Below are 21743 nucleotides of genomic sequence, written 5' to 3' on the forward strand. Positions count from 1 at the left end.
GAGCCTTAATGAGTTGGTGTATGATTATTAACGTAAGCTTTCCTTCTCTTAGTGGGCTGGTGCTTTAGTCAAAGATGGAAAGCGATTATATGAAGCTGAAAAGTCAAAAAGGGAATCCTTTGGGAAATTATTTAGTAAGTGTTCTTTACTAATTTATTTTTAATGAAAAATGTTTTTATTTGTCAATATGAATGTCTTATTATATAGCATCTATGTGATTTAAGTTACCATTGAAATTTGGAGAAATATTCTTTTTAAGGTCTGTAAAGTTGAATCCATTGTTAAAACTTAAATATGAAGAATTGTTAATTTGTTTTTCAAAAACCAGAAATTTTTTTTCCTCTGAAATACAGTTATAAAATGATCATATTGTTAATTTCTTTACACAGGGAAGTCCTTTTTAAGAAATCGTCTGTTTAGGGGATTGGACTCCTGGCCCCCGTCCTTTTGTGTATGTATTAATTTTCTAACTATGACTAAATTTTATACATATTCAAACCTTATTTCAGAAGTAGAGATATTTTCAGAAACATAGAACCTTTTTTTATCAACATAAAAATGTTTTTGGTTTTAAAAGCCATTTGTCATGAAACTTTATTAAAGTATATTCATAGTTTTTGATGAAGAGTTTTCATAACACAGGAGGATAAGCCATATTACACTGTTAAGATATTGTTTGGTAGGAGTAGATTGTCTTATTATTTTGTCTTTGTCTTTTGCCCTCCTCTCATTCTCTTTATCTTTCCCTTCCCTCATTATCTCCCCATCCCTGTCCTTTCTTTTCCTTTTGTCCTCTCCTCTTTTCATTCTCTTCACCACCACCACCACCCTCATTTTATTCTTGTGTTTACTAATCAGAATAGGGTGACTCTTCAGGTGGCCTTCACTGAAATCCTGAAAAATAAATGTTTTTAAACCAGGATTACTGGGGACCATTCATTTTATTTCATGAGAAAAAATGATTTCATGGGTCAGAGAAGTTTAGGAAATGCTGTAGGCTTTTTGTTTGTTTTCTCTTCAGATGCTTTGCTTAGCTATTAAACATGTTTCTGTACTGTAAGATTTCTTAGGCCTTAAATGTATGAATCTTTTAATATCTAAAAATGAGTGATGTAATAGGGTTTCCCACACTCATATATCTAGGACCCCCATTTAATGAAGAGCATCTTGACATCTCTAAATCTGCTTAGGTAATGATTGAAATGATTAGAGTCACTTTAAAAGTTGTACTTCTTGGCAATATTATAAAGAAATGGTAGGACTTACCAGGTAATTTTTTTAAAGAAACTGAGATTTACTGAGAGTTTTTTATTTTGGAAAATAATGGAAAGATCAAGTGAAAGGCAAGGAAGGACATGTTACATAGGAAAAAACTTTTTACCATATTAAAACACCAAGGCATCCTAATAAATGCTAAGAATAGACGTAGGATTAAGGCCAGAGAGATCTTCATGGTCTTGTTATAAGTTAAAGAAAAATTTAGAAACAACCCATATGCTGGTGAAACAAATGGGTTTCTTTAATGTTGATAGGATACTACCCCATTTCTTTTCTTTTCTTTTCTTTTTTTTTTTATTTCTTTCCAGCGTAACAGTATTCATTGTTTTTGCACCACACCCAGTGCTCCATGCAATATGTGGCCTCCTTAATACCCACCACCTGGCTCCACCAACCTCCCACTCTCGCCCCTTCAAAACCCTTAGGTTGTTTTTCAGAGTCCATAGTCTCTCATGGTTCACCTCCCCTTCCAATTTCCCTCAACTCCCTTTTCCTCTCTGTCTCCCCGTGTCCTCCATGTTATTTGTTATGCTTCACAGATAAGTGAAACCATATGATAATTGACTCTCTCTGCTTGACTTATTTCACTCAGCATAATCTCTTCCAGTCCCGTCCATGTTGCTACAAAAGTTGGGTATTCACTACCCCCTTTTTTAAAAGCTGACGAGAAAGGGAGGAACAGCCACAGCAGTTGGATCACTAACAGCTATGATCCCCAGTCATTTACAACTCAGAAAAATAGTATACCATGTTGGTCATTGAATAGTACATTTTTATTTTATCCTATTTCTTAAATGTCAGTAGATGATTTATAGCATTTTTGCTTCTTTGTTAATATTGAAATTAATCATAGTAAAAATTTATAAATTTGTACTGTATGTTTTTTGGGTTTTGTTTTGTTTTGTTTTTTTTGTACAGACACAGAAGCCTCGAAAGTTTGACTGTGAACTTCCAGATATTTCATTAAAGGATTTACAGTTTCTTCAATCATTTTGTCCTTCAGAAGTTCAGCCACTCCTCAGGTAAATATCATTAGTATTTTTAACTTTAGTACACTTGATCTTAGCCAAAAGGCCGAGAAACGATTATTTTTAACTTTAGTTATTTTAAAATATTTTAATTATTTTGGAGCTGTGGAAAGTAGCACTAATAGTCTCAGGAGATGCCATAATATAGAAATATTTTATGATAGACTGATACGCTGCTTTAGGAAGTTTCTAGGGAATATGCAAGTGATCAGAAAATGAAGATAAAGGAAATTAGTGCCTTACATGTAATTAATTTTTTTCTAGTAATTATTCTCACTTTGTGTATAGCGTGGGAGATGTCTGATTCATCACTTCAGTGATTATGTCTTAGGTCTCTTAAGCTATTTTCTGGTGTCGATTAAAAGGGGATGATGGTACTGTATTTTTTTTTTTTTTTTTTTTACATAGATGGAAATATTTGGTTTAGGTATCCATCTTTTCAGTGTGGAATCACAAATCTAATTATATTGCATTCTGTTTCAGGGTCCCCTTACTTTGTGACTTTGAACCTCTACACCAGCATGTACTTGCTCTACATAATTTGGTAAAAGCAGCACAAAGTTTGGATGAAATGTCACAGACCATTACAGATCTATTGAGTGAACAAAAGGCAAATTAAGTTCTTTCAAATGGTTTGTTTCATTAGCGCAAAATATTTGTTGCTACAGCTCTGTAAGCCTATCCCCTCTCTTTTCCAGGCATCCATGAGTCAGACATCCCCACAGTCGGCTTCGTCACCAAGGATAGAAAGTGCAACAGGAATTGCAACTACTACCTCACCAAGAACTCCTCCTCCACTCACTGTTCAGGATCCCTTATGTCCTGCAGTATGTCCCTTAGAAGAATTATCTCCAGATAGCATTGATGCACATACATTTGATTTTGAAACTATCCCCCATCCAAACATAGAACAGACTATTCACCAAGTTTCATTAGATTTGGATTCATTAGCAGAAAGCCCTGAATCAGATTTTATGTCTGCTGTAAATGAGTTTGTAATAGAAGAAAATTTGTCATCTCCTAATCCTATAAGTGATCCACAAAGTCCAGAAATGATGGTGGAATCACTTTATTCATCTGTTATCAATGCGATAGACAGTAGACGGATGCAGGATACAAATGTATGTGGTAAAGAGGATACAGGAGATCATGCTTCTCTAAATGTCCAGTTGGAAAAATGTCGAGTTGTTGCCCAAGACTCACACTTCAGTATACAAACCATCAAGGAAGACCTTTGCCACTTCAGAACATTTGTACAGAAAGAACAGTGTGACTTCTCAAATTCTTTAAAATGTACAGCACTAGAAATAAGAAACATTATTGAAAAAGTAAAATATTCTCTGGAAATAACACTAAATGAAAAACATCAAAAAGAGCTGCAGTCTTTAAAAAGTGAATATGAAGGCAAACTTGATGCACTAATGAAAGAAAGTGAAGAAAATGAAAACAAAATTAAAAAGCTGAAAGGAGACTTGGTATGCCTTGAGGAGGTTTTACAAAATAAAGATAATGAATTTGCTTTGGTTAAACATGAAAAAGAAGCTGTCATCTGCTTGCAAAATGAAAAGGATCAGAAGTTGTTAGAGATGGAAAATATAATGCACACTCAAAATTGTGAAATTAATGAACTGAAACAGTCACGAGAGATAGTGTTAGAAGACTTAAAGAAGCTCCATGTTGAAAATAATGAGAAGATGCAGTTGTTACGGACAGAACTTCAGTGTTTAGAGCAAAGTCATCTAAAGGAGTTAGAGGATGCTCTCCGTGTCAGGCACACTCAGGAGTTTGAGAAAGTTATGGCAGACCATAAAGTGTCTTTGGAGAAACTAAAAAAGGAAAATCAACAACGAATCGATCAGATACAAGAGTCTCATGCCACAGTTATCCAGGAGAAAGAACAACAGCTACAGGAACTAAAACTGAAGGTTTCAGATTTGTCTGACATGAGATGTAAGTTAGAGGTTGAACTTGCATTGAAGGAAGCAGAAACTGATGAAATAAAAATTTTGCTGGAAGAATGCAGAGCCCAGCAAAAGGAGACCTTAAAAACTCTCCTTGAACAAGAGACAGAAAATTTGAGAACAGAGATAAGTAAACTAAACCAAAGGATTCAGGATAATAATGAAAACTATCAGGTGGGCTTGGCAGAACTAAGAACTTTAATGACAATTGAAAAAGATCAGTGCATTTCAGAGTTAATTAGTAGACATGAAGAAGAATCTGATATGCTTAAAGCTGAATTAAACAAAGTAACGTCATTGCATCACCAAGCATTTGAAATAGAAAAAAACCTGAAAGGAGAAATAGCTGAACTGCAGAGTAAATTGGACGCAGAATTAAGTGCTCTTGAAAAACAAAAAGATGAAAAATTCACCCAACAGGAGGAGAAGTATGAAGCCATTATTCAGAAACTTGAGAAAGACAAAGAGAAACTTGTCATGAGCCAGGAACAAGACAGAGAACAGTTAATTCAGAAGCTTAATTGTCAAAAAGAAGAAGCTATTCACACTGCCCTAAAAGAGTTTAAATTGGAGAGAGATGCTGTTGAGAAAGAGTTACTAGAAAAAGTTAAACATCTTGAGAATCAAATAGCAAAGAGGTAAGAATTGCTTTAAAATTTAAAATTAAAATATTGGTGATTCAAATTTTAATTATTTATATAATCGCAGTACCTTGACTTCCTTATCGTAGGCCAATATAGTAATTGAGATATTTTTATAAACTAAAATCTTTTACTTTATATTCAGTGTTTCTTGTAAACATTTAAAAAATAATAGACTGCATAAGCTCATTAGTGGCTTTTAAAAATGGCAGAGTATCTTGGATTTTCAGAGAAATTATTTTTTGAAAATTTCAAATGTTTTCCAGGGCTTCTTTGTTTTTAATTCATCAATTTCCCTTTTTTGGTTTATTGGTGTTTTTACCTAATTTCTTCTGTTGAAAATTACTCTTTACCATTACTTTTAAATAGCGTATGTGTGAAAGATAATAGTTTCATCTGAGTAGTGCTCACTTATTAAAGAGTAAATTCCAAATTGGCTAAATGTTTCATCACTGTTATTCCCTTGATATTACAATTTTGGTCATTCCCTCTGTGGTTCAAAAGATAATGTCTTTAAATTCCAGGTGATGGTTTTGGGTTTTTTTTTTTTTTTTTTTTGCATTTTTAATATTGTGACTGTCTGATATTACTACCTTTTGATCAGTATTTCTGCTGTTTAAACTTCATTGATGGGATTTATGGCCTAATGAATAACTTCTAGACCATTATCAATTAGTTCTGTCATTAATTCTTCTCAGTGAATATATTTGTAGGTTTGAATACCTTGTACACTTTAACCTATTTCTTGCCTCATCACTTTTATAATATCTTGTGATATTACTCTGCTATGTACTTTTCATATACTGGCATTCGGTTAAACCTCCCACTCTGTTTTGAAAACAAGAACTCTTTATGTATTCTGGGAGGATTGGAGGGTTTAATACAGTAATTAGAGCCTGCACAAATGTTTAGAGAGCTGGGGGAGCTAAGATCAAGGGAATGACTGCTGAAAATCAGGAAAGCTCTGGGTGAAATATCAGGAAAATAGATGCTGAAGTACCCACCAAAGCTGAGAGTTATTCATGGCTCACTGAAAAATTGCTGTAGCAACCAGGAATCTCTTCAGAGCCCCAGTAATGTGGCTCAGTCTGCAACACAAAAGGGTAGTTCTCAGTTACTTGACAGGAAGCTCCTGTGAAATTTCATCAAGGTGCACCAAGCTTTCCTGCTCTCCAATCTTGTACATATTTTTTTTATTGGCAAACTTGCAGTTAGAAGGGGATTCTGGGAAATACACATTTCTGCAGTACAGTGCAGATCAGACTCTAAAAGAGGGATGAGAGTGATGGATGGATGATGACAGTCCAGCACTGTATATACTTCCAACCCAAGGGTCCTTCTTGTTTCATTTACCCATATTGAACTTCCAAATAAAGACACTTAAAATGTCATGTTTCTGTTGGACATGATTCAGCTTATGTCTTTCATATCTCCTCAGATGGTCTCACCCTCTTCCAAAGGAATTATTCTTCCAAATAACTTATGTCATTGCAGCCATCCTAGAACTCTGTTCATTTTTCTTTCTGTACAGACACAGTCTCTGTTTGATATTCTGTAGGTTAAATACTGAAATAAAGGTTTAATTACAATTGTCACAATACTTACTACATATTCAGATACCAAGAGAACGGTATAAGGATAAAAAAAGAAATTCATCCTTATGTATAGACTTAATTGTGGTAGTCTTTATTTCTATAGCTAGTCGCATAACCCTAGTAGGTATTTACAGCTTCCTTCTATTTTTTTACCTTAGACATTACCTCAGCTGATTTTACTTGACCAGAAGAGACTGCCAATAATGATTCCTCCTGTAATACAGTTGCTGTAGTTTCTCATTTGACTGTTTATCAGTGGACATGGAAGTGCCAAGAGATACCCTAGAAAAGCTTCTGACTTCCAGGCATATTCCTCTGCCTTACTGTTTAGGAACAACGTTTCTCATTGATAGTTAAGTTAAATATCAATATATAACTGCAGCTTCCTTCTTTTTGTGTTGATTCAGTGCTGTGATGAGCCATAGGTACCCTGTGGTAGCTTAAGCTTCCAGGTGAGTGGGACCCTGGTTGTATCTCCTGGTAAAGGAATTCTTCTTGGGGGAACCAGACTGGTACAATCCAAAGTTGTAGGGATGAGAAGCAAAATTTTTGCTGTTGGCTTATTGGAATAATAGTTATTCCAATTTTTTTTCTTGTATTAAATCTTTATTTAAATTCTAGTTAGTTTAACATATGTGTTATTCCAGTTTTTATCGTTGGTTTTCCAACCTATATATTCTAACTGTGGGAGAATTAGTTTTACGTAGTAATAATCTGATTCAGGGTATGTTCTGCATTCTCTGCTCTAGCCATTCAAAATGACAGGGTGCCTGAGTGGCTCATTCGGTTAAGGTATAACTCTCGATCTCAACTCGGGTCTTGATCTCAGGATCATGAGTTCAAGCCCTGCATTGGGCTCTACACTGGGCAGGGAACCCGTCTGGTACTGTAATGAGTTTTTAATGTTTTGATCCACAGTTGTATCAAACCAGCTGTTTAGTGATTGGCATTTGTGGTAAGATAAGTGATTTCCATGGGCATGAGGCTATAGCTACATATGTTTCACTGTACAATGAAATTTCATGTTCAGAAGCAATTCTAGTAGAATATCATAGCAGTGAATAAGCCTTTTTGTATGTTCAGGAATGGTAGTTTTTGCAGAAATACTGTGGGCATGGAAAGTAATTCTATATGGAGAATAATAGACTGTTATTGTGAAGATAGTTTACTGTTCTCTTTGATAGAAGCAGTCCAGTGTAATCAGCATGCCACCAAGTAGCTGGCTGGTCTCCCAGAGGAGCACTACAATATCAAGGGGCTCACTGCTAGTTACTAAATATATAGAAGTCCATATTGCTGAGCCTATATGTAACCTCACTTCCTGCCTGTACAGACAGTTGTTCATCAGCCTTTTGAATAGGACTGATTGATACTCACAGAATATTCAGGTTGCCCATCTGTTTATTAAGAGGTTCCTCCCAGTCAGACGTAATATATTCAGAGAACTTACATATCCTCATACTGCACATTTCAAGAGGCTGGTCCTTATTTCTTTTCCAGAAATCTTCCCACCAGATTTCAATCTAGTTTCTTTAAAGTCTCACTATCCACCCAAAGGCTGGCCAGTCTCCATGAATCACTGTAAATCTTTGCCCCTGACCATTTGTCCTCTTTAGTAACTTTAGGTACACTGCTTAACATATTGCCAGTGGGAAGATTTCCCTTCACTACTGTTCTTTAGAACCACTTCTCAGTGGGGCTCTAATACCTCAACTGTACTTTTAAATCGTGTCAGTATATTTTACAGAATCATGATGAAACCAAGCCTGCCAGTATTTTTTCACTCAGTCAGTGTCAGAATCGTGATGGAGAGAAAGGAGGCAGTGTAGCAGGAGAAGGCCCCTTGGGAACCTGAAATCTCTTGATCTGTTTGTGCCATACTTTTTTTTTTTTTTTTTTTTAAAGATTTTATTTATTTATTTGACAGAGATCACAAGTAGGCAGAGAAGCAGGCAGAGAGAGAGGAGGAAGCAGGCTCCCTGCGGAGCAGAGAGCCCGATGCAGGGCTCGATCCCAGGATGCTGAGATCATGACCTGAGCCGAAGACAGAGGCTTTAACCCACTGAGCCACCCAGTCGCCCTTGTTTGTGCCATACTTGTGCCATATTTTGTTGGGTCTCATGTATGCCAATCTAACTTGTGATGGTATATTGCCGTGTATACCCAACTTTATGGTTTCATGACCTAGACAGCATTACCTTATGATGGGCAGCTCAGGACACAGTAGCTTGGGAGACCATGGTCAGTCTTTCAATCTCTGCGGACCCAGAGGCAAGCTACTTTACAATAGAAAAATAGTTATGGGGGCTCCTGGGTGGCTCAGTGGGTTAATAAGCCTCTGCCTTTGGCTCAGGTCATGATCTCATGTGGGGATCGAGCCCCACATCAGGCTCTCTGCTTGGCAGGTAGCCTGCTTCCCCCCACCTCTGCCTACTCTTGATCTCTCTGTCAAATAAATAAATAAAATCTTAAAAAAAAAAAAAAGAAAAATAGTTATGCACTTCAAAATTCTAAGGGTCTCGACTGTGATTCTCCTTTATGACTTGTCAAAAGTTCTATACGTTATTAATTTCCGCTACAGACACTTCAAGCATCTTCTGGGAGGTGTGGGTCAAAGGGCAAAGCAACTTGCATGTTGCCCTGGACCTTACACAGAATAGGGAATTATTTCATTAAGTCAGAGCAGCACTCCCAGTTGTACTGTACATTTTGCCTCCAAAATTCAGAGATGCTCACCTACAAAGTAGCTTGCCCCTTTACCTTAGAGGGGATATCTCATATGATTGGACTACTGAATACTTAGAAATTTCACTGTACTGACAAGCTCCTGAATTTTCATGGTCATTATTGCTCATCCTCTGGCACTCCTTTGTCGTCACCTGGTAGCTGAGGTAGTTGCTACTTCCTATTTACTCGGCCTAAGGAGCATGAATGCCATAAATGTATTGGATTAATATGATACCTTTTCCTTCCCTTTCCCCACCCCCTCTCAGATTAGTATTGATATTTTGAGGAATAGCATGAAGGCCAGTATCCCTGCCAACTAAAATTTTCTTAATTTTTATTTATTTTTTTAATTTCTATTCAGTGTTCCGAATTCATTGTTTATGCACCACACCCAGTGCTCCATAATACCCCCAACCAGGCTCACCCAACTCCCCCCCCCCCCAAAACCCTCAGATTGTTTTTCAGAGTCCACAGTTTCTCCTGGTTCGTCTACCCCTCCAATTTCCCCCAACTCCCTTCTCCTCTCCAGCTCCCCATGTCCTCTCTGTTATTCCTTATGCTCCACAAATAAGCGAAACCATAATTGACTCTCTCTGCTTGACTTATTTCACTCAGCATAATCTCTTCCAGTTCCATCCATGTTGATACAGAAGTTGGTATTCATCCTTTCTGATGGAGGCATGTATACTCCATAGTATATATGGACCACATCTTCCTTGTCCATTCGTCCATTGAAGGGTATCTTGGTTCTTTCCACAGTTTGGTGACTGGTCATTGCTGCTATGAACATTGGGGTACAGATGGCCCTTCTTTTCACTACATCTGTATCTTTGGGGTAAATACCCAGTAATGCAGTTGCAGGGTCATAGGGAAGCTCTATTTTTAATTTCTTAAGGAATCTTCACACTGTTTTCCAAAGTAGCTGCACCAACTTGCATTCCCACCAACAGTGTACCAGTGTTCCCCTTTCCCCACATCCTCTCCAACACACATTGTTTCCTGTCTTGTTAATTTTGGCCATTCTAACTGGTGTAAGGTGGTATCTCAGTGTGGTTTTGATTTGAATCTCCCTGATGGCCAGTGATGATGAACATTTTTTCAGGTGTCTGATAGCCATTTGTATGTCTTCATTGGAGAAGTGTCTGTTCATGTCTTCTGCCCATTTTTTGACATGATTATCTGTTTTGTGTGTGTTGAATACTAGATTTTAACAGAACTAGAGAACTGGTATAATCCAGAGATAAGACATTGGAAGTGAGTTGCTGCTGTTGTAGGTAAAATCTAACTGCTGCTTGTGGTCTGTACTAGAGGTTGCAAACTGCCCTGTGGGAATGCAGCTTATCACTTGTTTTTGTAAACACAGCTCTATTGGAATACACAGATGCCCATTCCTTTACCTACTTATTACCTGTGGTTGCTTTTGGAAGAGTTGAGTAGGTATGACAGATGATCTCACTAAAATGTTTACTTTTTCCCTTTAGAAAAAGTTTGTCAGCCTCTAGTATGTATTATGAAGAGGGAAGAAATCACTAAGTCACTAGCTCCATGTCAGGCGGTAATGGCCTTGTTGATTTACTCCAACAGAGAGGTCATATGTGAAATAAGTTTCCTTGGAGTCACTACCTGATTAAATTTATGAGGATCCATTGCTTATTGTTGTATATTTTCTATAGGACACATAGTTAAGTTGAATAAGAACATTATAAAAATTGCCCTTACATTGTATGAAATGAGAGACTGTTTTAGAGATTTTACTTGGCTTTTTTATCATAATAGTTCCTTAGTTCCATGAGTAAGGGAACCAACAAGGAGTCTCCAACAATAACTTCTATGTATATCCCACTGGATTCTGGACATAAGGATACATTTTATCATTTGTCCATGATAAAGGACCCACTGGACCCAAACCCCATTTACCACTTGGCTATCAGTACTCTCCTGATAGACCACAGTGGCATCAGAACCCCCTCAGAGCCAGTATTCATTTGTCCCCAAAACGTTGGTTAACTACTTTACCAGAATACGCACTGAGCCTGAGAAGTGGACACAGGTCCCTATGCTAAAGACTATGGAGACAGCATTATAAAACTTCGGCATTGTAGTTGATGAATGACTCAGATGTTGGGGTTAGGTGAGGGGTGATCAAGAGTTTTTAAAAAACAATTAAAAAAAAGTTTTAATAATCCTTTGTCATCCCTCTGTTATGGCCCTCTGGACAGCCAGGGCCAAAGATTTTTCTGGGTCAGATCTGATTGCTGCTCTAGCTCTGCTGCTTGTAATAGTACTGCATCATGTCTCTGGTGAAGTGCCACTAATGGGCCTCTACCAATCCAGAATTCTGCATTCTCATTATAAATTAATTGAATTTCAGTGATTTTTCTCTCCCTCTGCTATCCCTGTCCTGCAGAGTACTACAGAGAAGTTTGTTTTGTTTTGTTTTTTTAATCAACATATAATGTATTATTTGTTTCAGGGGTACAGGTCTGTAATTCATCAGTCTTACACAGTACACTGCACTCACCACAACACATACCCTCCCTGATGTCCATCACCCAGCCACCCCATCCTCCCCACCCCTCTACACTCCAGCAACCCTCAGTTTGTTTCTTGAGGTGAAGAATCTGTTACGCTTTGTCTCCCTCTCACCAACTTCTATCATTTTGTATTTCCCTCTTACTTACATGTAATTGGAAGAGAAGAATATTTCAATAACTTTCAGATACTTATGGACATTTCCTTGATACTAAGTCAAAGTCCAATAAACGATAATTTCTTTTCTTAATTAAATTTTTAATTTTTTTATTAACATATAATGTCTTATTAGCCCCAGGGGTACAGGTCTGTGAATCACCAGGTTTACACATTTCACAGCACTCATCATAGCACATACCTTCCCCAATGTCCGTAACCCCACCACCCTCTGCCTTCCCCCCTCCCCACGGCACCCCTCAGTTTGTTTTGTCAGTTTGAGTCTCTTATGGTTTGTCTGCCTCCCAATCCCATCTTGTTTCATTCATTCTTTTCCTACTCCCCAAGCCCCGTGCATTGCATCTCCACTTCCTCATATCAGGGAGATCATACGATAGTTGTCTTTCTCCACTTGACTTACTTCGCTAAGCATAATACCCTCTAGTTCCATCCATGTCGTTGCAAATGGCAAGATTTCATTTCTTTTGCTGGCTGCATAGTATTCCAGTGTGTGTGTGTGTGTGTGTGTGTGTGTGTGTGTGTGTGTGTGTGTGTGTGTATACTACCTCTTCCTTATCAATTCATCTGTTGATGGACATCTAGGTTCTTTCCATAGTTTGGCTATTGTGGACATTGCTGCTATAAACATTTGGGTGCACGTGCCCCTTTGGATCACTACGTTTGTATCTTTAGGGTACCTTCCCAGTAGTGCAGTTGCTGTGTCATAGGGTAGCTCTATTTTCAATTTTTTGAGGAAGCCTCATGCTGTTTTCCAGAGTGGTTGCACCAGCTTGCATTCCCACCAACAGTGTAGGAGGGTTCCCCTTTCTCCGCATCCTCACCAGCATCTGTCATTTCCTGACTTGTTAATTTTAGCCATTCTGACTGACATGAGGTAGTATCTCATTGTGGTTTTGATTTGTATTTCCCTGATGCCAAGTGATGCAGAGCACGTTTTCTTGTGTCTATTGGTTATCTGGATGTCTTCTTTGCAGAAATGTCTATTCACGTCCTCTGCCCATTTCTTGATTGGGTTATTTGTTCTTTAGGTGTTGAGTTTGATAAGTTCTTTCTAGATTTTGGATACTAGCCCTTTACCTGATATGTCCTTTGCAAATACCTTCTCCCATTCTGTCAGTTGTCCTTTGGTTTTGTTAACTGTTTATTTTGCTGTGCAAAAGCTTTTGATCTTGATGAAGTCCCAATAGTTCATTTTTGTCCTTGCTTCCCTTGCCTTTGGTGATGTTCCTAGGAAGAAGTTGCTGTGGCTGAGGTCGAAGAGGTTGTTGCCTGTGTTCTCCTCAAGGATTTTGATGGATTCCTTTTTCACATTGAGGTCCTTCATCCATTTTCAGTCTGTTTTCGTGTATGGTGTAAGAAAATGGTCCAGTTTCATTTTTCTGCATGTGGCTGTCCAATTTTCCCAACACAATTTGTTGAAGAGACTGTCTTTTTTCCATTGGATATTCTTTCCTGCTTTATCAAAGATGAGTTGACCATAGAGTTGAGGGTCTGTTTCTGGGCTCTCTATTCTGTTCCATTGATCTATGTGTCTGTTTTTGTGCCAGTACCATACTGTCTTAATGATGACAGCTTTGTAATAGAGCTTGAAGTCTGGAATTGTGATGCCACCAACTTTGGCTTTCTTTTTCAATATTCCTTTGGCTATTCAAGGTCTTTTCTGGTTCCATATAAATTTTAGGATTATTTGTTCCATTTCCTTGAAAAAAATGGATGGGATTTTGATAGGGATTGCATTAAATGTGTAGATTGCTTTAGGTGGCATAGACATTTTCACAATATTTTTTCTTCAAATCCATGAGCATGGAACATTTTTCCATTTCTTTGTGTCTTCCTCAACTACTTTCATGAGTACTTTATAGTTTTCTGAGTGCAGAGTCTTTGTCTCTTTGGTTAGGTTTATTCCTAGGTGTCTTATGGTTTTGGGTGCCATTGTAAGGGGGATTGACTCCTTAATTTCTCTTTCTTCTGTCTTATTGTTGGTGTAAAGAAATGCAACTGATTTCTGTGCATTGATTTTATATCCTGAGACTTTACTGAATTCCTGTACAAGTTCTAGCAGATTTGGAGTGGAGTCTTTTGGGTTTTCCACATATAGTATCATATCATCTGCATAGAGTGCTAGTTTGACTTCTTCTTTGCCGATTTGGATGCCTTTAATTTCTTTTTGTTGTCTGATTGCTGAGGCTAGGACTTCTAGTACTATGTTGAATAGCAGTAGTGATAATGGATATCCCTGCCGTGTTCCTGACCTTAGCGGAAAAGCTCTGTTTTTCTCCATTGAGAATGATATTTGTGGTGGGTTTTTCATAGATGGCTTTGATGACATTGAGGTATGTGCCCTCTATCCCTACACTTTGAAGAGTTTTGATCAAGAAAGGATGCTGTGCTTTCTCAAATGCTTTTTCAGCATCTATTGGGAGTATCATATGGTTCCTATTCTTTCTTTTATTAATGTATTGTATCACATTGATTGATTTGCGGATGTTGAACCAACCTTGTAGCCCAGGAATAAATCCCAGTTAGTCGTGGTGAATAACCCTTTTAATGTACTGTTGGACCCTATTGGCTAGTATTTTCGTGAGAATTTTCGCATCTGTGTTCATCAAGAATATTGGCCTGTAATTCTGTTTTTTGATGGGGTCTTTGGTTTGGGGATCAAGGTAATGCTGGCCTCATTAAATGAGTTTGGAAGTTTTTCTTCCATTTCTGTGTTTTGGAACAGTTTCAGGAGAATAGGAATTAATTCTTCTTTAAATGTTTGGTAGAGTTCCCCTGGGAAGCCATCTGGCCCTGGGCTCTTGTTTGTTGGGAGATTTTTGATGACTGCTTCAATCTCCTTACTGGTTATGGGTCTGTTCAGGTTTTCTGTTTCTTCCTGGTTCAGTTGTGGTAGTTTATATGTCTCTAGGAATGCATCCATTTCTTCCAGATTGTCAAATTTGCTGGTGTATAGTTGCTCATAATATGTTCTTATAATTGTTTGTATTTCTTTGGTGTTGGTTGTGATCTCTCTTTCATTCATGATTTTATTTATTTGGGTCCTTTCTTTTTTCTTTTTGATAAGTCTGGCCAGGGGTTTATCAATCTTACTAATCCTTCAAAAAACCAGCTTCTATTTTCGTTGATTTGTTCTGTTGTTTTTTTGTTTGTTTGTTTGTTTCTATTTCATTGATTTCTGCTCTGATCTTTATGATTTCTCTTCTGCTGGGTTTAGGCTTTCTTTGTTGTTCTTTCTCCAACTCCTTTAGGTGTAGGGTTAGATTGTGTATTTGACACCTTTCTTGTTTCTTCAGAAAGGCTTGTATAGCTATATATTTTCCTCTCAGGACTGCCTTTGCTGTGTCCCACAGGTTTTGGAACAGTTGCGTTTTCATTATCATTTGTTTACATGAATTTTTTTCAATTCTTGAATTTCCTGGTTGACCCATTCATTCTTTAGAAGGATACTCTTTAGTCTCTATGTATTTGGGATCTTTCCAAATTTCCTCTTGTGAATGAGTTCTAGCTTCATTGCATTGTGGTCTGAAAATATGCAGGGAATGATCCCAATCTTTTGGTGCCGGTTGAGACCTGATTTGTGGCCCAGGATGTGATCTATTCTGGAGAATGTTCCATGTGTACTATGGAAGAATGTATATTCTGTTGCTTTGGGATGGAATGTTCTGAATATATCTGTGATGTCCATGTGGTCCAGTGTGTCACTTAAGGCCTTTATTTCCTTGTTGATCTTTTGCTTGAATGATCTGTCCATTTCAGTGAAGGGGGTGTTAAAGTCCCCTACTATTGTATTATTGTCGATGTGTTTCTTTGATTTTGTTATTAATTGGTTTATATAGTTGGCTGCTCCTATATTAGTGGCATGGATATTTACAATTGTTAGATCTTCTTATTGGACAGACCCTTTGGGTATGATATAGTGTCCTTCCTCATCTCTTAATTATAGTCTTTGGCTTAAAATCTAATTGATCTGATATAAGGATTGCCACTCCAGCTTTCTTTTGATGTCCATTAGCATGGTAAATTGTTTTCCACCTCCTCACTTTAACACTGGAGGGGTCTCTGGGTCTAAAATGAGTTTCTTGTTGGGTTATTGATGGCTTTTTTTTTTTTTTTTATCCATTCTGATACCCTGTGTCTTTTGATTGGGGCATTTAGCCCATTTACATTCAGGGTAACTATTGAGAGATAAGAATTTAGTGTCATTGTATTGCCTGTAGGGTGACTATTACTGTATATTGTCTCTGTTCCTTTTTGATCTACTATTTTTAGGCTCTCTCTTTGCTTAGAGGACCCCTTTCAATATTTCTTTTAGAACTGGTTTGGTGTTTACAAGTTCTTTTAGTTTTTGTTTGTCCCAGAAGCTTTTTATTTCTCCTTCTATTTTCAAAGATAGCCTAGCTGGATGTAGTATTCTTGGCTGCATGTCTTTCTCATTTAGTGCTCTGAATATATCATGCCAGTTCTTTCTGGCCTGCTAGGTCTCTGTGGATAAGTCTGTTGCCAATCTAATATTTTCACCATTGTATGTTACAGACTTCTTGTCCTGGGCTGCTTTCAGGATTTTCTCTTTGTTGCTAAGAGTTGTAAATTTTACCATTAGGTGATGGGGTGTGGACCTATTCTTACGGATTTTGAGGGGGGTTCTCTGCGCCTCCTGGATTTTGATGCTTGTTCTCTTTGCCATATTAGGGAAATTCTCTACAACAATTCTCTCCAATATACCTTCTGCTCCCCTCTCTCTTTCTTCTTCTTCTGGAATCCCAATTATTCTAACATTGTTTCATCTTATGGTGTCGCTTATCTCTCAAATTCTCCCCTCGTGGTCCAGTAATTCTTTGTCTGTCTTTTGCTCAACTTCTTTATTTTCTGCCATTTGGTCTTCTATATCACTAATTCTCTCTTCTGCCTCATTTTTTCCTAGCAGTAAGAGCCTCCCTTTTTTTATTGTACCTCATTAATAGCTTTTTTTATTTCAACTTGGTTAGATTTTAGTTCTTTTTTTTCTCCCCAAAGGGCTTTTATTTCTCCAGAGAGCGTTTCTCTAATATCTTCCATGCCTTTTTTGAACCCGGCTAGCACCTTGAGAATCATCATTCTGAACTCTAGATCTAACATATTACCAATGTCCATATTGATTATGTCCCTAGCCTTCAGTACTGCCTGTTGTTCTTTTTTTTGTGGTGAGTTTTTCCACCTTGTCCTTTTATCCAGATAAGAATTTATGAAGGAGCGAATAAAATACTAAAAGGTTGGCAAAGACCTCAGGAAAATGTGCTTTAACCAAATCAGAAGAGACCCCAAATCGTGGGAGGTGGGGTGGGGGATAAAAAGTTCAGAAAAAAAAAATTCTTAAAAATACAGAAAAAGTATAAAAAAATATTTATATTAGACTGGTGACTAGAACAGGGTCACCCTCTTAATTTTGGGAGTATTTTGGTCTCTTAGAAGAAACTACCTCCCAAAATTTTAAAGAATGAAAAACATATATAAAGGTAAACATGATACAGGGATGGAATATGACTTCTAAAGATGAAAATTAAAAAAAAAATTTCTAAAAAAGGAGTTGATTAGATAAGTTGGTTGGGAGTATAAAGAAAAAGAAAGTGGAGAGAATTTGCTTAGGCTGGAGACTAGAGCAAAGATTTCTGCTAGATTTAGGGTATATTTTGATCTATTAGAAGAAGTTGTATCCCAAATTTTTTTAGAAGAAAAAACCCTATGTGTATCCAAAAAATAAAGTTAAATACAATGAAGGATAAAATATGACTATAATAATGAAGTTTTATAAAACTTTTTTATGAAAGGTATTGTTAAGATAAACTAGTTTAAAAAACATTAAAAGAGGAAAGAGTAAAAGTTAAACAAAAATTTAAAACAATTTAACATAAGAAAAAAATAAAATTAAAAAAAATTAATTAAGTTTGCAAGACTTAAGAATCATGGGGAGAAAGCTATGAATTCCATGTTTTGCTTTCTCCTCCTCTGGAATTCCGCTGTTCTCCTTGGTAAGTGAACTTGGTCTTGGCTGGATTTCTTGCTGGTCTTCTGGGGAAGGGGCCTGTTGTAGTGATTCGCAAGTGTCTTTGCCGGAGGTGGAATTGCACTGCCCTTACCACAGGCCACGCTAAGTAATCTGATCGGGTTCGCTTTCCGGAGCTCTTCTTCCCTGACCGCTTTCTGTAGAGTTCCGGAGGACGGGAATGAAAATGGCAGCCTTCCAGTCTCTGGCCTAGAGGAGCCAAGAGCTAGGCTCCACTCCTCAGTGCGCCCTCGGAGTAAAGCACTCAATCACTCATCTCCCTGGCCTCCAGCTGCGCTCTGAGCTCACCCAGCCTGTGACCAGGCGTTTCTGTCTCTGGCACACAGCCTTGCCTGGAATCTCCAAGCCTAGCAGATCCCTGCGCTCTTCCAGGGGGCTCTCCCTGGATCTTGTGGGGTCCCTGCTCACACAGCAGTGACCTGTGCCACAGATCACAATTTAAGATAACCCCGAGTTGAGAGCTCATTCCTCGGCTCCGTCTCTGTAGCCGGCTTCCCCGTTCTAATACGTGCGAGCTCTGCGACACTCAGACACCCCTGATCCTTCTGTGACCCTGTGGGACCTGAGGCCACACTGTCCCCATGTGGGCTTCACCCCGGCTTGGCCTCTGGAGCGATGTCCCTCAGTGGAGCAGACTTTAAGTTCTGATTTTGTGCTCCATTGTTCCGCCACTTGCCAGGAGCCAGCCCCTTCCCCTGCTGTCTATCTTCCCGTCGCTTTGGATTCACTTCTTTGCCGGTCCCACCTTTCAGAAAGTGGTCGATTTTCTGTTTCTAGAATTGCTACTCTTCTTCTCTTCGATCTCCTGTTGGATTTGTAGGTGTTCGGAATGGTTGGATAAGCTATCTAGCTGATCTTCTGCTCCTTGTTGTCATCTCAGCCTTCTAATTCTTCCGCTATCTTGACTCCTCCCTCTCAATAAACTATAAGTTCTTAAACATTAGTTCTAAACATAAGTTTCAGAAGGGAATATGAAGCTGTCAGATAGATTTTTTCACGCTGTTTATGCTAATATCTGTTGAACTCTCTCTTGCACTTTGGCTATTTTACTCATGCATAATTTTGTATCACAATGAATTGTCCATTTGAAAAACACAGGCTCACTGAGTTACGCAGATCTTGTAAATACCGTCATATTTTATTTTATTTTTTTCTTTTTAAAGATTTTATTTATCTATTTGACAGACGGCGAGATCACAAGTAGGCAGAGAGGCAGGCAGAGAGAGAGGGAGAAGCACGCTCCCCACCTAGCAGAGACCCTGATGCGGGGCTCGATCCCAGGACCCTGAGATCATGACCTGAGCCGAAGGCAGAGGCTTAACCCACTGAGCCACCCAGGCGCCCCACTCTCATATTTTATTGAAAGAAAAATCAGGTGTGTTACTCTACCTACCAATTTTATGAGAAAGATCTTAAGTCCTGCAAAACTCTCAAGCCCATGGTGGCAGGTACAAGTTTTCTAAATTTTTTTCTGTTTGGTTTTCTAGTTTTATTTTTAAATAATTTTTATGCCCGGGGGGTTCAAACTCATGGCCCTGAGATCAAGAATCGTGTTCTACCAACTTAGCTAGCCAGGCACCTCAGGGTTTCTAAATTTTAATTTTATTTTTAAAGAATCACATCTTAACCATTGGTAATAAATTCTGTCATTTGTTCATTGAAGTTAATAAGCTCACATTGGTCATTCTTAAGAAAATGTTGAAAACTCAAATCTAAATAACCATGAGAGAGAGGAGGAAGCAGGCTCCCTGCTGAGCAGAGAGCCCAATGTAGAGCTTAATACCGGGCTCAATCCCAGAACCCTGGGATCATGACCTGAGCTTTAGGCAGAGACTTTAACCCACTGAGCAACCCAGGTGCTCCAGATTGTCGTTTTCCAAATAGAAATAGTAGAGCATGAAAAAGTAACTAATTCAGCACACACCAAAGCAATTATACAAGTACTTTTCCATGAGATAGACATACTTCTGTAAGTGGCAGAAAGACTTTATATGTACTCATTTCATTACGCTGAGTACTAAAAAGGTGCATAGTCAGTGGTCAGGATTCAGTAATAATAATTCTTACTATATCATGGATATTCCAAAATAAATCTGCCTTTTTCTTTTCCACTTTGGGTGCTTTGGTGTAAAGAAACAATGACTAAAAGTACGGTTTGGCACTACTGTCTTTATATTTAGGTGTCAGCGATTTTATATGTGCAAATGTCAACAAGGTGTAAGAGACAAATATCTAAGTATTATTATGAAAGTCGTTTTGATCTTACTGATCTCTTGATACTGTTTCTAATCACCCCTAAGGTCTATGGATCACACCTTGAGAATCATTGATACAGAGATTGGTTGGCAAACTTTGTGTAAAGGACTACATTGTAAATATTTTAGGCTTTGCAGGTGATATGGTTTCATATCCATCCTACTCAACTAGCAAGAGAAAAGTGAGTTAATATAAATGAATGGGTGTGGCTATTTTGCAGTAAAACTTCAACTACACAATAAGTAAAAGCTGGATCTGCCCTGCAGGGCATTATTTGTTTGCCTGTGGTGTAGAATATCTTGTCTTTGCATCTTATTTTCTTTAATGTGGGCCATCACATCCAGGTTTCAGGCAATAAATCTAGCAGTCTGTTAACATTGAATCTGGAGTCTCTGATTATTGTATCCCTACAGATAATTTTGGCCCAAGTTACCATTATGTTTGCCTTTCCTTTTCTAATTCCTATTGGCTCTATCCCCATACATATTTTCTATATTTCTATCAAAATAAATGAAAAATTTTCCAGTTGCAGTTTCTCCTTGGTTAGATTTTCAGCACCACTATGATCTGGGATTTGGAAGTAGAGATGGGTCTGGAAGTAATTAAATAGTAGGGGAACCAGTTGAGAAGGATCAGCTTGTTGAGATGGGAACCTCAGGCAAACTGGCACTAATCTTTTCAGATGAGGGAGTAAAGGCTGCTGCTGCTGGCAAGGAAGGCTTGCTGGGATTGGTAGGGACAGCTGTGGCATTTCTAAAACCTTCCCACCTTAATCACCTGATCCACACAGGTATAGGTATCAGCTCTTCTGCCATGGAATGCCCTAATCTCCCAGAGTTCTATTTTGCACTGACAGGTCATTACTGCCTTCAGATCAAAGCAGATCAGAGAATCAATTCCAGATTCCTGTCTTTATGCTTTTTTCCCCAAGGATCATATTTCTATCTGTCAGAATTGAATTTAGAAAACAGAATCTCTTTTAAATATTCCAGGATTAAAGGGTTTAATATTAGAATTAGGTCTTCCCAAACTCATAGAAGTTCTGAGGGAGGGATGTGGTAAAGGAGTTGCTGCCAAAGACCTGAAAATCTGTAGGTTCAAAGCCATCTGAAGCACCAGAAGTGGGTAGCTAGTCAGAAACTTGCTACAATTTCTTGGAGATGTCCACCAGTTGTCTACTGTAACACCAATCAAGGTAGTTCACTTGGAAACCCCTCATAAATTGAACAGCCCACATAGCTGGTCATAGCCACTTCTACAGAATGACAAACTCTCTCTTTTCCTTAGCATTCCAGATCTTGCGTGTGTATCTTTCATTGGCAAACTTGAACTCCGAGCTTACTGGGAAGGGGGTTCTTGTTGACATAGTTTCTAGGCTTCTCTATCATGCAGGAGAGACACTTGAAAAAGAATGTGGAAATCTTTGAGCAGAAATGATGCAGGGATGATGATATGATCCAGCACACCTCCCTGCTTTCCACCACTTGGTTGGTTGCGAATATGCC

At 38.2% G+C, this 21743-nt stretch overlaps 1 protein-coding gene across 4 annotated transcripts in view; it reads left to right on the forward strand.

Annotated features, from left to right (window-relative positions):
- Window positions 1-21743, forward strand: part of RB1CC1 (RB1 inducible coiled-coil 1) — a 93480-nt gene that overhangs the window by 45817 nt on the left and 25920 nt on the right. For all 4 annotated transcript variants that reach the window (XM_080800067.1, XM_080800068.1, XM_080800069.1 and 1 more), the window contains exons 11-15: window positions 53-134; window positions 390-451; window positions 2197-2300; window positions 2790-2916; window positions 3005-4905. In XM_080800067.1, coding sequence (XP_080656193.1) covers window positions 53-134; window positions 390-451; window positions 2197-2300; window positions 2790-2916; window positions 3005-4905 — 2276 coding nt within the window. The remainder of the gene's footprint in view (window positions 1-52; window positions 135-389; window positions 452-2196; window positions 2301-2789; window positions 2917-3004; window positions 4906-21743) is intronic.

This window comes from Martes martes (assembly GCF_963455335.1).
Source record: "Martes martes genome assembly, chromosome: 4".
In the NCBI taxonomy this organism is placed as follows: Eukaryota; Metazoa; Chordata; class Mammalia; order Carnivora; family Mustelidae; genus Martes; species Martes martes.